Source organism: Triticum urartu, chromosome 3A, assembly GCF_056163025.1.
Source record: "Triticum urartu cultivar PI428250 chromosome 3A, HENAU_Tu73, whole genome shotgun sequence".
NCBI lineage: Eukaryota > Viridiplantae > Streptophyta > Magnoliopsida > Poales > Poaceae > Triticum > Triticum urartu.
The window spans coordinates 699,336,705-699,351,101 of NC_141875.1; the positions used below are offsets into that span (position 1 = coordinate 699,336,705).

General features: G+C 49.9%; 1 protein-coding gene across 1 annotated transcript; it reads right to left on the reverse strand.

Moving 5' to 3' along the window:
• Window positions 1–768: 768 nt before the first annotated feature.
• On the reverse strand, window positions 769–1,890 carry LOC147981817 (uncharacterized). The gene is made up of 3 exons (XM_087514120.1): window positions 1,764–1,890; window positions 1,390–1,677; window positions 769–1,310 (listed from the first exon to the last, which is right to left on the reverse strand). Exons 2-3 carry the CDS (start codon window positions 1,397–1,399, stop codon window positions 826–828), a joined length of 495 nt encoding a protein of 164 aa, XP_087370246.1. The 5' UTR covers window positions 1,400–1,677; window positions 1,764–1,890; the 3' UTR covers window positions 769–825.
• Window positions 1,891–14,397: the final 12,507 nt, after the last annotated feature.

Here is a 14,397-nt window from a genome sequence, read left to right on the forward strand (position 1 = left end):
TTAGCTGCAGCCAAGTGCTCGCCTAAGTGTTCAAAAAACCTACCAAGTGGCGAGCAAACCTCCCACTCGGGGGCTTAGCTGCAGCCCAGTGCTCACCTAAGTGTTTAAAAATCCTACCGAGTGGCGAGCCAGACTCCCACTCGGGGGCTTAGCTGCAGCCCAGTGCTCGCCTAAGTGTTTAAAAATCCTACCGAGTGGCGAGCCAGACTCCCACCCGGGGGCTTAGCTGCAGCCCAGTGCTCGCCTAAGTGTTCAAAAATCCTACCGAGTGGCGAGCAAACCTCCCACTCGGGGGCTTAGCTGCAGCCCAGTGCTCGCCTAAGTGTTTAAAAATCCTACCGAGTGGCGAGCCAGACTCCCACTCGGGGGCTTAGCTGCAGCCCAGTGCTCGCCTAAGTGTTCAAAAATCCTACCGAGTGGCGAGCAAACCTCCCACTCGGGGGCTTAGCTGCAGCCCAGTGCCCGCCTAAGTGTTTAAAAATCCTACCGAGTGGCGAGCCAGACTCCCACTCGGGGGGCTTAGCTGCAGCCCAGCACTCGCCTAAGTACAGGACACAACCCAATCCGCAAGGACGACGAGGCGCAAGTCGACTGCTACCTCCTCCTTCGGAGTTACGCCACAAATACAAGGGTATTCCGAGTGAAGATCAAGTTCCACTCGACGGATCAAACCATGAAGATATTCAATGAGAAATCAAGTTCAGATAAAGCCTAAAGGTCCCAGACCTCAGATCAAAGTACTCGAGCCCTCGGCTCGGCGGAGTTTAACGGTTACAAATCCACTCGGCATTCCGAGGCAAATTTAAAGTGAAGCATAAAAGTTTTTCATTCCTCAGGTGGAGGACTGGAAGGGGCGACGAACTCGTCCAAGTCGATCCTGTCTGCAATACGAGTGGCAGCAGCTATGAAAGTCTCCATGAAGTCTTGAAAGCTGTGCTTCCTGGTATTGGCAACTTGGATGGCGGCCAGCTTTTCTTCTTGCGCCTCCTTGCAATGGACGCGGACCAGAGACAGAGCGACATCAGCACCACATCTAGCATAAGATTTCTTCCATTCCGCCACTTGACCCGGGACTTCATTCAGTCGAGCCATCAGAGACTCGAGGTCGTTCTGAAGCGTCGTCCCAGGCCAGAGTGATGTGTCGATCCGCGACATCGCAACCTTCAGTCGAGCAAGATAGTCAACAACACTGGTAACACGAGACTCCAGTCGGAGCACGTTCATAGCAGCCTCATCCTTCACGAGAGAATTGGCGGGGTCCAAGCCTGGCTCCACTTGACTGGTTTCCTCTTCGAAGCTCTGGCAGAATTCTGCAAACACGATTCAAGAGTAAGACAGTGGCCCTACACAGGCTTGGTAACTGCAAGACAGTCGGGGCGGAGTAATTACCTTCGAGCATGATGAACAGCTTCTTGGCGAGTCCACCGAGATAAGCCTCCAGATCGTTCCTCTTCCCCGCCAGCTCACCCGCCTTGTCGTGCAGAGCCACGTTGTCGTTCTTCAGTCGGCTGACCTCTTGATTGGCTACCTCGAGAGCAGCTTTCAGTCTGGAGTTCTCCTGCTCAAGAGTTCCGACCGAAGCCAGTTTCTCTTCAGCAAGCCTCGTTTTGTTCAAGACCTCCTTCTGTGCTTCTGCAAGATCTTGATCCTTCTTCTTCAGAGCGTCTTCCTGTTTATCTGCGGCACGTCGAGTGAAATCAACATCAAGAATGGACAAGAAAGAAAAGTCACTCGTCAAGAATGGAGAACCTCACCAGCCATACCTTTTGCTTCTTCTTGCGCCTTCTTCAAATTCTCTTGAGCAAGCTTCAAGTTAAGGTTGAGCTGGATCTGCTGATTCTCCAACTCAGTATAGCGAGCTACAAGTTCGCAGGATTTCTGTAAAAAAAATCAGTCGACTGACGTCCAAGATAAGTTGCTTCCGAGTAACTAAGAGACAATGATGGCGTTTCTAAGACTACAGCCGAATCAAAAACATTCGACAGTAGTCTCGGGGACTACACCCAGTGGGTGCACTCAGCGTGCCCCCACTGTAAAAAAAAGTCGACCGGATACAGTTCCATTCGACATGGCCTGACCAGACCGAGTGAAGAAATACAGCTACAGCAACACAATATAAAGACTACAGTCGATTGCCAGCAGTCCACCGTAGTCTCGGGGACTACACCCAGTGGGTGCACTTAGCGTGCCCCCACTCGTCCAAGAATTGGCAGACACACCCAGTGGGTGTACAGATAGAAAGATCTTCGGAAAAGAGATTCTTCAAACAGCATATCGTAACAGACCAAGTGTTGAGTCGACTGACCTGGACGTTACTCTGAAGAGCCGAACTCGCGTCATAAGCTGCTTGGCTAGCCTCCCGAGCCACTTTCACTTGTTCCATCATGATCCCCGCCTGGCGTATAGCCTCTTTTGCGGCAGCTGCTTGGTCCTCAGGGACGGGGTACGCGGCAAAAAGCGAAGGCGGATCCGCAGTCGATGTCGAGGGCCGCACACTCGTTAGAGGAATGGCGAAAGTCAGAGAAGCCCGAGTGGTTTCACCACCGTCTCGAGCTACGGCCTCAGGCGCCGGAGTGCATTGTGGGGTCTCGCCAGCCGACGCTCTCCTGTTCCTTCTCACTCTCGGCGGCACATCATCGTCATCCGGGAGGTTGATAACATGAGGAGGAGCTACAAGAAAAAATTCAATCGACCAGAGTTGCAATAAATGTCTAGTCGACTCAAGGCAGAACATCAGTAATCGTACCAGGGTTGGAGGTAACAACATCCCCCATCTCTTGATCGTCGTCCTTGGCGGAGAGCTCAGAAGTAGCAGCACTGCAAATCTCGAAAGTCAATCAGTTGGTTCAATGAATCGACCAAGGATCTGTCCACGGTCGACAAAGGAAAACAAGCTTTATTATTACCCAGAGATGGTGGGGACAGTCATCTTCATCTTGGGCAGAGCCTTGGGCGGCTTGGACGGCGTCACGCGTGGGTGCTTGGGAGCCTTCTCGGTCGGCTGTAGGAGAAGAGGTCCGAGGGCGTTTCGACGACTGCCCAACAGGAGCAGTCGCCTTACCACGTTCCCGCGCTGGATCGTGTGTAAGCTTGGACCGCCTCTCTGGACGGGGGGGTTCGACCTCCTCCTCCTCCTCTTCACTGGAGTCGACGTCGTCGTCTCCCTCTCCTTCGCCATCGGACTCCCACTCGCCTTGATTGTCTCCACTCTCACCTTCGCTCGCCTCCCCTTCCTCAGTTGGCTCCTGTGCCCCGTTGGGCGTCGAGTACATCTCATTAGTTGCCTGGAAAACAACAGACAAGACAAAAATCAATCGACCAATTCCAAGAAGACTAATGAAGAAAATAAGATCTCAGTCGGGAGCATAAAGTCAGACCTGGTCCACTTCGTATGTGTTGTCGAGTGGAGAAACCCTCCTGGCTCCTCGGGGGTTGTCTTTGTTTCCTGTGATGCTCGACAGCCACCCCTCCAACATCTCATCAGTGACCTCCTCCGGGTGGATCCGAGTGGTGTCTTCGAGGCCCGAGTACAGCCACATCGGGTGGTCACGAGCCTGGAGCGGTTGGATGCGCCTCCGAAGGAAGACCTCCAGCAAGTCCATGCCAGTCACGCCATCGCGGACAAGCTGAACCACTCGACCAACCAGCACTTTGACTTGGGCCTTTTCTTCCGGCGTCACTTTCAGAGAAGCGGGTTTTTGAGCTCGGTCGAGAGAGAAAGGGGGAAGCCCAGTCGACTGTCCTGGGGTCGCCTGGTCTTTGCAGTAAAACCAGGTCGCCTGCCAACCACGGACCGACTCTGGGAAAGTGATAGATGGAAAACAACTCTTTCCCCTCGTCTGGATCGCCAGGCCCCCGCACAGCTGGATCACCTGCATCCTTTCATCACTCGACTTGGCCTTCTTGACCGATTGGGAACGGCAAGTGAAGATGTGCTTAAAGAGTCCCCAATGGGGGCGGCAACCCAGGAAACCCTCACACAAGGAAATGAAAGCGGCAAGGTACACGATAGAGTTGGGAGTGAAGTGGTGGAGCTGCGCTCCGAAGAAGTTCAGAAAACTCCGGAAAAAAGGATGAGGAGGCAGAGAAAACCCTCGATAGATATGGGTGGCGAGGAGGACACACTCACCATCACGAGGTCGGGGCTCGACTTCTCCTCCCGGGAGGCGCGCAGCTTCGTAAGGAATGACTCCCCCCTCAACCATATCATCGAGATCTTCCTGCCGAATCACCGACGGCATCCAGTCGCCCTGGATCCAGCCTCTGGGCAGAGCAGTCCTTGAGGAAGATCCGCCCCGAGCGGACTTCTTCACTTTCCCCTGCGCCGCCGCCTTCTTCGCGCGCTCCAGAGCAGACGTCTTGCCCTTCACCATCGTCGCCGGCAAATCTCGAACGGGCATGCGGCGCTAGGGTGAGAGCGGAGGTGGCGGAGGACTTTGCGAAGGGAGAAAGAAAGGAGAGAGCACTGTTTGGAAACCCGAGCCGGCGGCTTATAAGAGGCCGCTTCCGAGTGGCTGACTGGTAGGCCTAGGCTATCCCGTCAAATCCCGCAGCAGACGCGCGTGCAGTACGTGGCGAAAAAGGTGGCGCAGAAATCGAGGAGCTTCCACCTTATCACATCCGATTACTGCGGCCGCGCCCGTCCCGCTCGCTTCCCGATGTTCAAATCCCGCGAAATCCGCGGGCTGCGAAACAACTCATCAAACAGAAGATCCCTCTCGCGCCGGCACTCGGTATTTCACAAGTAAGGAAATTCACTCGACGAGAGACCAAGAATGGATCAAGGTGACCAATAGAAGTTTACAACGTCATCCGTGGCGATTGATCCAGTGCAAGACATTCATATGACGCTAAGAACCAGTCGGAAGGACCCCCAACTCCTTCCCCACTCGAACGTCGTTCCATTCGGGGGCTAATGACGAAGCTATGTACCTAGGGTAGGGGCATGGACCTGTACTAAGAGCCCTACCCAAGGACATCCCTGGAAGAAGTCACCTTTCAATCGACTTGAAGGTACCCACTCGACGGGTTTAAGACACTCGACCAAGAAGCTACCACTCGACCACGAAGCCAACCACTCGACTGCCAGGAGATCTAAAGTCACTCCGCAGGCAAACGGTCGGCTATTAAGTAGTCTTTATGGTCATTATAGCACTTTATTACCAGCGTTACCAATAACGCCCCGCCTTAATGTACATTGAACCCTTGGTAACGTGGGCTGGCCGGGGTCCTGGTGCACTCTATATAAGCCACCCCCCTCCTCCGAGACAAGGGTTCGCACCTCTGTTATTCACACGCATATAATCCAACCGACCGCCTCCGGGCACGGAGACATAGGGCTGTTACTTCCTCCGCGAAGGGCCTGAACTCGTACACCCTGTGTGTTTACAACCTCTCCATAGCTGAGATCTAGCCTCTCCATACACACCCCCCTACATCACTGTCAGAGTTAGAACCACGACACGAGTAACTAGAGGGCATCCTGCGGCAAGCATTACTCCAACACCGTGTTCACTTCCCGGACTCGGCCGAGAAGAGACCATCACGGCAACTCACACTGTTGATTCATTTTAATTAAGTTAAGGTTCAAGTTATCTACAACCGGACATTAACAAATTCCCATCTGCCCATAACCGTGGGCACGGCTTTCGAAAGTTCAAATCCCTGCAGGGGAGTCCCAACTTAGCCCACGACAAGCTCTCATGGTCAATGAAGGAATAGACCTCCTCCCGAGATGTTCCGATCAGGCTCGGTATCCCGGTTCTTCAAGACACTTCGACAAGTTAAAACGAATCCAGCAACACCGCCCGAATGTGCCGACAAATCCCGATAGGAGCTGCACATATCTCGTTCTCAGGGCACACTCAGATTGTCCTAGGTACAGGTAGGCCAGCCCCGAGTTGCCCCGGGTGGCCACCGGCAGCTGACAGGTGGACCAACACTCAGAGGAGCACTGGCCCGGGGGGGTTTAAATAAGATGACCCTCGGGCTCCGGAAACCCAAGGGAAAAAGAGGCTAGGTGGCAAATGGTAAAACCAAGGTTGGGCATTGCTGGAAAAGCTTTAATCAAGGCGAACTATCAAGGGGTTCCCATTATGACCCAACCGCGTAAGGAACGCAAAATCCGGGAACATAACACCGATATGACGGAAACTAGGGCGGCAAGAGTGGAACAAAACACTAGGCGAGAGGCCGAGCCTTCCACCCTTTACCAAGTATATAGATGCATTAAGATAACAAGGCAATATAATGATATCCCAACAAGTAAGTAATGTTCCAACAAGGAACGGTCTCCGATCTTCACCTGCAACTAGCAACGCTATAAGAGGGGCTGAGAAAAGCGGTAACATAGCCAATCAACGGTTTGCTAGGACATGGTGGGTTAGAGGTTTGACATGGCAATTTGGGAGGCATGATAAGCAAGTGGTAGGCATCGTAGCATAGACATAGCAAAAGAGTGAGCATTTAGCAAAGCAAAGATAGTAGTGATTTCGAGGGTATGATCATCTTGCCTACAAAGTTGTCAGAGTTGACTGGTTCCTCGAAAGCAAACTCAACGGTCTCCTCGTTAGCAAACTCGTCTCCCGGCTCTACCCAAACAAGACAAACAAGCAACAAGGACACAATCAACCACATGCAAACTCAAACAACATGATGCAAAGATGGTATGCTATGCGGGATGCAATATGTGATGCATATGCAAGGTTTGACAAGGAATGAATGAACCTGGCCTCAACATGGAAATCCAAGTGTGCCACTGGAAAGGTGAGATGAAATCACTTGAAAACGATATAAAGATCAACGGAATTGGAGTTACGGTTTGGAAATGGCAAGCAATTCAAATATGACCACGTTCTGCGATTTACAGCAAGTAGCCATCTAAATGCAACAAGATGAACATGCTACAGCACCCAAACATGGCATCAAAATACATGGCAAGGATCCACTCATGATCCTTAACAAAAGGCTAGCACTGAGCTACGGCCAATTCAGCCATTAACAGGTTCAAACAAGCATGGCAAAAATGCATTTCGTAAACAGATTTCAGACTTAGTGAAATTAACACTTGTCTGGAATTTCAGATCAGATAGCACTCTTTGGAGCATGAAAACTATATGCTACAGGACCTGAACATGGCACAGTAAAGCATGGCATGTAGCTACTCAAAGAGCTTAACAAAAGTCCCTTAGTGACCTTGAGCCAAAAGAGATCGGAAAATACATTTGCAAGCATGTGAACATGGCAAAAACATAATCAGTTCTCAGACTTAGTGAAAACTGGAGCATGCTGAAAACAGTTATCAAGTAGGCATGTTTACGAGCTCGATGCACTCACTACAGAGCAAGTCATGACAATCTAAGCACACACCCATCAATAATACACATTATACAAGATAGACATGGCAAGAACAATAGCATAGCATGCACGGATCAACTACAACATCCTCAGCAAAATCGCTAACAAGTAGACAATCTGCCCAGATTCACGAAATAGCAAAAGTAGAGCTCGATTGACTCAAGCTAGGGTGCTCCATAATTGCAAACAAAGACATGGATGGATAGAGCACTACAAGATTAACAAAACATCCTTACTAATCATCCTCAAAAGAGGCACGGATCACTAGGAAACAACATGAACATATGGCATAATGAGATAAACAGTCCAAGGACTTAGTGGAAATGCTAAGTCCCTGAAATCAGCATTAACGAATGCACCACTTTGCAAGCTTGTGCTAGTCACCACACACATCACAAAAATACATGGGTTGCACCTCTGGATAGATGGCAAAACACATAACAAAACACATGTAGAGCTCAGGGGCATATCATGCACACAACAATCATGGAAAAAATGACAAATATCTAATTGAAGCAGCAGATCTGACAATTATCTCAAATAGCACTCTTCCAACAGCATTTCAGGCATCAAGATGAACTCAAATGAAAATGATGCAATGAGAGGAAATGATGTGCTCTCTGAGACGAACATTATGATATGTTATATGCCCAAAACGGAGCTACAGGTGCAAAGTTACGATGCGATGAACATAGCCAAAATAATTAGGGTTTCGGGCAAAAAGTAAACCGAGGCAAGATTCGGATCCAGATCTGGCCGGGCGCGGTTTACGAGGTTGGCCGGCAACTGTTCACCGGCGACGGGGCTCGGTGGCCGGAGCGTCTAGCTGCCGGAGGAGCTCGCCGAAGCCGGATCCGGGCGAGGGGAGGCGAGGTCGAGGCGGCGGCGGGTCGGCGAGGTCTCGGGGAGGCGGCGGCCGGCGTCATCGGGGAGCTGCAGGGCGGCGGTGCCTCGCCGGAGCGGCGAGGCCAGCAATGGCGCGCGGCGGCGCCGGGCATCGGGCGCGGGGACGGAGGAGGGCGCGGGGCGGCGCGGTCGATGGGCCAGGGAGGGCCTCCCGCGGGCCTGGCGGGCCTCGAGCGGCGGCGGCGATGTGGGGCTCGCCCAGCCACGTGGCGATCGCGGGTTGGCGGCGGCGGGATGTCCGGTGCGTCCCGGACGTTGTCCGGCCGCCCGGATGGAGCGGGGCTAGGGTTTGGAAGAGGGGATCCGGGATTTTCGAGAGGGGTCTATTTATAGGCATAGAGGGAGCTAGGAGAGTCCAAATGAGGTGCGGTTTGCGGCTACGCGATCATGATCGAACGCTCTAGATGATGGAGAGGGTTTTGGTGGGTTTTGGGCAAAATAGGAGGGGTGTTGGGCTGCAACACACACGAGGCCTTTTTGGTCCCTCGGTTAACCGTTGGAGTATCAAACGAAGTCCAAATGGTACGAAACTTGACAGGCGGTCTACCGGTAGTAAACCAAGGCCGCTTGGCAAGTCTCGGTCCAATCCGGAAATGTTTAATCCCCACACACGAAAGAAAGGTAGAAATAACCACCGGAGGAGAACGAAGCGCCGGAATGCAAAACGGACAACGGGGAAATGCTCGAATGCATGAGACGAACACGTATGCAAATGCAATGCACATGATGACATGATATGAGATGCATGACAACGACAACACACACGGAGACAAAAACCCGAACCCGAGAAAATAAAATAACTTAAGGCCGGAAACGGCAAGAGTTGGATTACATATTAGGAAAATCATATCCGGGGTGTTACAACACTCCACCACTACGAAAGGATCTCGTCCCGAGATCTAGGACTGAAAGAACGCCGGGTACTCAGAACGGAGGTGATCCTCGCGTTCCCAGGTAGCTTCACGGTCGGAATGGTGTGATGACTTGACTTTGAGGAATTTGATTGACTTGTTGCGAGTCTTACGTTCAGTCTCTTCAAGAATAGCAACGGGGTGCTCACGATAAGAGAGATCTTCTTGGAGCTCAATGTCCTCGAATTTCACTATGTGATCAGGAGTCTTGAAGCACTTTCGAAGCTGAGAGACATGGAACACGTCATGCACATTTGCAAAGTTTGAAGGAAGCTCGAGTTGATAGGCGAGATCGCCTCTCTTGCTAACAATCTTGAAAGGTCCCACGTATTTGGGGGCAAGCTTCCCTTTGATACCGAAGCGACGAGTACCTTTCATTGGAGAGACGCAAAGGTAAACATGATCTCCGATCTCAAAAGCCAAATCACGGTGCTTACTATCATAGTAGCTCTTCTGGCAGGATTGGGCTGCTTTGAGGTTATCTCGAATGACTTGGCACATTTCCTCTGCCTCTGTGATTAAGTCATTTCCCAAAAGCTGACGTTCGCCGGTTTCACACCAGTTGAGAGGGGTACGGCACTTCCTGCCATACAGAATTTCAAATGGGGCCTTGCCCGAACTTGCTTGAAAACTGTTGTTGTAGGAGAATTCAGCATAAGGAAGACAATCCTCCCACTTCATGCCGAAGGAGATCACACAAGCCCTGAGCATATCTTCAAGAATCTGATTGACACGCTCGACTTGACCGCTAGTTTGAGGATGGAAAGCTGTGCTGAAGCGGATGTTGGTGCCCATGGCCTTTTGAAAAGAATCCCAAAATTTGGAGGTAAAGATGCTGCCACGGTCTGAAGAGATCACTTGTGGAATACCGTGCAGAGAGACAATTCGAGAGGTATAGAGTTCCGCTAATTGAGCTGCAGTGATTGACTCTTTGATAGGAAGAAAGTGAGCCACTTTAGTGAGTTTGTCGATGACAACGAATATAGCATCATTGCCACGCTTGGACTTTGGAAACCCAGTAATGAAGTCCATCTCAATGTGGTCAAACTTCCATTCTAGAATGGCAAGAGGTTGGAGGAGACCAGTTGGCCTTTGGTGTTCTGCCTTCACTCTTCTGCAGACATCACACTCATTCACGAATTGGGCAATCTCGCTCTTCATTCGAGTCCACCAATAAGCCTGCTTGAGGTCTTGATACATCTTCGTGCTCCCAGGGTGGATGGAGAGGAGAGAATTGTGAGCCTCGTTCATGATCACTTTACGAAGGTCACCTTTGGGCACAACAATACGATCCTCGAAGAAGAGAGTATCCTTGTCATCAAGGCGGTAGCACTTGTACTTGGGTTGACTCTTGGCAATCCCAATTTTCACCTTTTTCACCATAGCATCAAGAAGTTGGGCTTGGCGAATCTGTTCTTCCAAGGTAGGAGAGACTTAAAGGTTGGCGAGGAAACCTTGAGGAACAGCTTGCAGATTAAGTTTGCGGAAAGCTTCACAAAGCTCGGGTTGATAAGGCTTGAGAATCAGACTATTGCAATAAGTCTTCCTGCTCAATGCGTCAGCAATCACATTGGCCTTGCCTGGAGTGTACTCGATACTTGGATTATACTCTTGAATCATTTCGACCCATCGAGTTTGCCTGAGGTTGATATTAGGCTGAGTGAAGATGTACTTGAGACTCTTGTGGTCAGTGAAGATGTCCACTTTTCTTCCCAATAAGAGATGTCTTCAAGTCAAAAGAGCAAGCACAACTGCCGCCAACTCGAGGTCATGAGTGCGGTAGTTCTTCTCGTTGGGCTTCAACTGGCGAGAGGTATAAGCCACAACTTTCTTCTCTTGCATCAACACTGCGCCGAGACCTTGGAGAGAGGCATCGCAAAAGACCTCGTACGGTTTGGATTCATCAGGCGGAGTCAGAACTGGAGCAGTGACCAATTTCTCTTTCAAAGTGTTGAAAGCAATGTCACACTCCGGAGACCAAACGTACTTGACGTGCTTCTAGAGAAGATTTGAGAGAGGCTTCGCGATCTTAGAAAAGTTTTCAACGAATCTTCGACAGTAGCTTGCGAGACCGAGGAAGCTACGGAGTTGCTTCACGTTCTGAGGTGGTTCCCAATTCACAATTGCAAACACCTTCTCAGGATTCACCGCAATGCCCTTGGCAGAGATGATATGACCAAGATAAAGAACCTCATCGAGCCAAAATTTGCACTTTGAGAACTTGGCGTAGAACTGATGTTCCCTCAGCTTATCGAGTACCAAACGTAAGTGCTTGGCATGATCTTCCTTGTTCTTCGAAAAGACCAGAATGTCGTCGAGATAGACCAAAACGAAGTCATTGGTTTAGGCGTTGAAGATGAAGTTCAGCATGCGAGAGAACGTCGGAGGAGCGTTGACGAGGCCAAAAGACATGACAGTGTATTCATATGAACCATAGCTTGTCCTGAAAGCCGTCTTGGGAATATCTTGCTCACGGATTCGAATCTGATGATAACCCATACGGAGATCAAGCTTGGAGAATACTTGGGCACCTTTGAGTTGTTCGAACAGCTCGTTGATGTTGGGAAGTGGGTATTTGTTCTTGATAGTCTTCTTGTTCAATGGACGGTAATCAACACAAAGTCGGTCCGTTCCATCCTTCTTCTTCACAAAAAGAACACCACAACCCCACGGAGAAGAACTAGGTCGGATGAGACCCATTCTCTCTTGAATATCGAGTTGCTTCTTCGGCTCCTTCAACTCTTCAGGTCCGAGCTTGTAAGGACGTTTGCACACTGGTTCCGTGCCAGGCTCAAGATCAATGACGAATTCAACTGGCCGGTGCAGAGGCATTCCTGGAAGCTCTTCTGGAAAGACGTCTTGATATTCGCAAATGACTGGAATCTGCGAGATAGCGTCCGGTTCAGCCTTCTCATTGAGAGAAAATAGACAGATGGTATCATCACGAGCGGCAAAAACAATTACATCCTCAGACGAATGAGTCAATAGAATCTGCCTGGCTGCACAATCAAGATGCGCCTTGTGCTTAGAAAGCCAATCCATTCCGAGAATAAGATCAATATCCGAGTCACCAAGAACCGTTGGAGAAGCCAAAAACTTGTAGTCACCCAAGGTGATAGTAACATCCGGAATGATGGAGTTAGCATGCATGCGCTTACCGGGAGAGACAACTGCTAACGGACTAGGCAAAACTTGTGAAGTCAATTCATGCCTAGATGTAAACGGTCTCGAGATGAAACAATGCGATGCACCTATGTCAAAAAGAACTTTTGTAGGAATATCATTAACAGGAAGGTTACCCATGATGACATCTGACGAGTCCTCTGCCTGAGCTGCGTTCATCAAGTTGACCTTGGCGTGCTTGGGGTTATGTTTTACCACAGCTGTACTTGCCGATCTCACAGGAGGAGGAGGAGGAAGACGCCTCTGATTGAAGCATTTGTTGGCATAGTGACCCTTCTGTTGGCACTTGTTGCACGTGACCTCTGAAAGCGGACGGTGATACGGAGCACTCAAACTTGGAGCTTGAGACGAAGTCTTGTTCTGAAAGCCAGGGTTGGGTGGGTGGGAAGATCCACTTCCACCTTTGCTCTTCTGATACGGATGATGGAACGGAGGAGGAGGGAGCCAATACTTCTGCTGCTTGGCCACTTGAGTAGAGGAAGAAGGAGTAGTGTCTCTGACTCGCTTCTTGGAAGCATCACACCTCAGTTGAGCAGCCTCTTGCTTCAATGCCATGTTGTAGAACTCATCGTACCTCAAGGGCTCAAAGAGAACAAGAGCTAGCTGGATTTCTTCTTTGAGACCACCCCTGAACTGGTATATCATGCTCTTCTCATCAGGGACATCCTGCTTAGCAAAGTGGGCAAGCTTCTGAAACAACTTGTTGTAGTCATAGACAGACAAAGAGCCTTGCTTCAGGTTGCGAAATTCCTCACGCTTGCTTTCAACCACGCTCTGAGGGATATGATGAGCTTTGAAGTCTTGACAGAATTCATCCCAGGTAATCACACGGCCTCCTCTGGAATCCTTGTACTACTGGAACCATTCTGTAGCTTGGTCTTTGAGTTGGAAGGAAGCGAACTTGACAAAGTCCTCAGGCCTGACGTTACTGCAGTCGAAATGCTTGCACAGGTCCACGAGCCAATCGTCAGCATCAGTTGCCTCAACACAATTGCTAAAAATCTTTGGCCCGTTAGCAAGGAACTGGTTGAGTGTAGCAAAGTGATTCTGATTGTTGCCTTGGTTGCCTTGGTTCGCTTGATTGCTCTCTTGAAGAATTTGCATGATCAACTGCGTGTTTGCATTGGTTGTGGCCATCACCGCTTGCCATGCCTCCGAAGGAGGTGGAGGAGGTGGCGGATCCTAATTCTGATTCTGATTGGTGCTCTTAGCGGGAGCCATCCTGAAGAGGGTGACATCCATTAGCACATTGATAGACAAATATTGAAGCTGAATCCAACAGAATGAAAATTGCAACATATAGTCTTCACATCTGAAAAAAATGAACGAATGCATTCCACTTGAAATGGTCACATATCCATAAATTGAGAAGCCACTTAGAATTTAGGTAGAGGAATAAATCAACAAGGTACGGATCAAGAACGAATACTCGGTAAGAAATCCCAATCTCAAACCAAATATCCGTGGAAGAAGAACTAGAGCTACAAGAATTCCCACCTATGAAACTCCCGAACCTTTCCGGTTATGCAATCAGGTGTTGGGGATACAGGGGAAGCATAATATCTCACCCAAATCTAGCAAATCCTACATCCAGCTGTATCCATCCTTCAACACATAACCGAGAAAAACTTTGGAAACCATCTACCTCAACCTTCGAAAAAGCATCCGTTATACAAGTTATGGCGATACTCCCGAACTCCCGCCCCAGTACTGGGTGGCGTCGAGGTTATCTCACCAACGAACTGCATAAAAGAGATTTTCGATGTCGGTGTACTAAACTTAGGTATTCCAGAATTGCAACGATAAAATTGTGACGACAACACCTCGGAGCTCAACTCCCCGGGACACTGCCACAACCCCTAAAGACAGGAGGCACCAAGAACAATGTTCTCGTCACAAAACCATCAGAACGATTCCAAGATACCCGCGTGATCCTAAAATTTTTTTTAGTGAAATTTGAGAAGAGAAGAGTCAAAACTCTACGTCAGGATGCCTTACCAGAGCGATGAGGAGACTGGGGAGTAAAAAGAATTCCTAAACT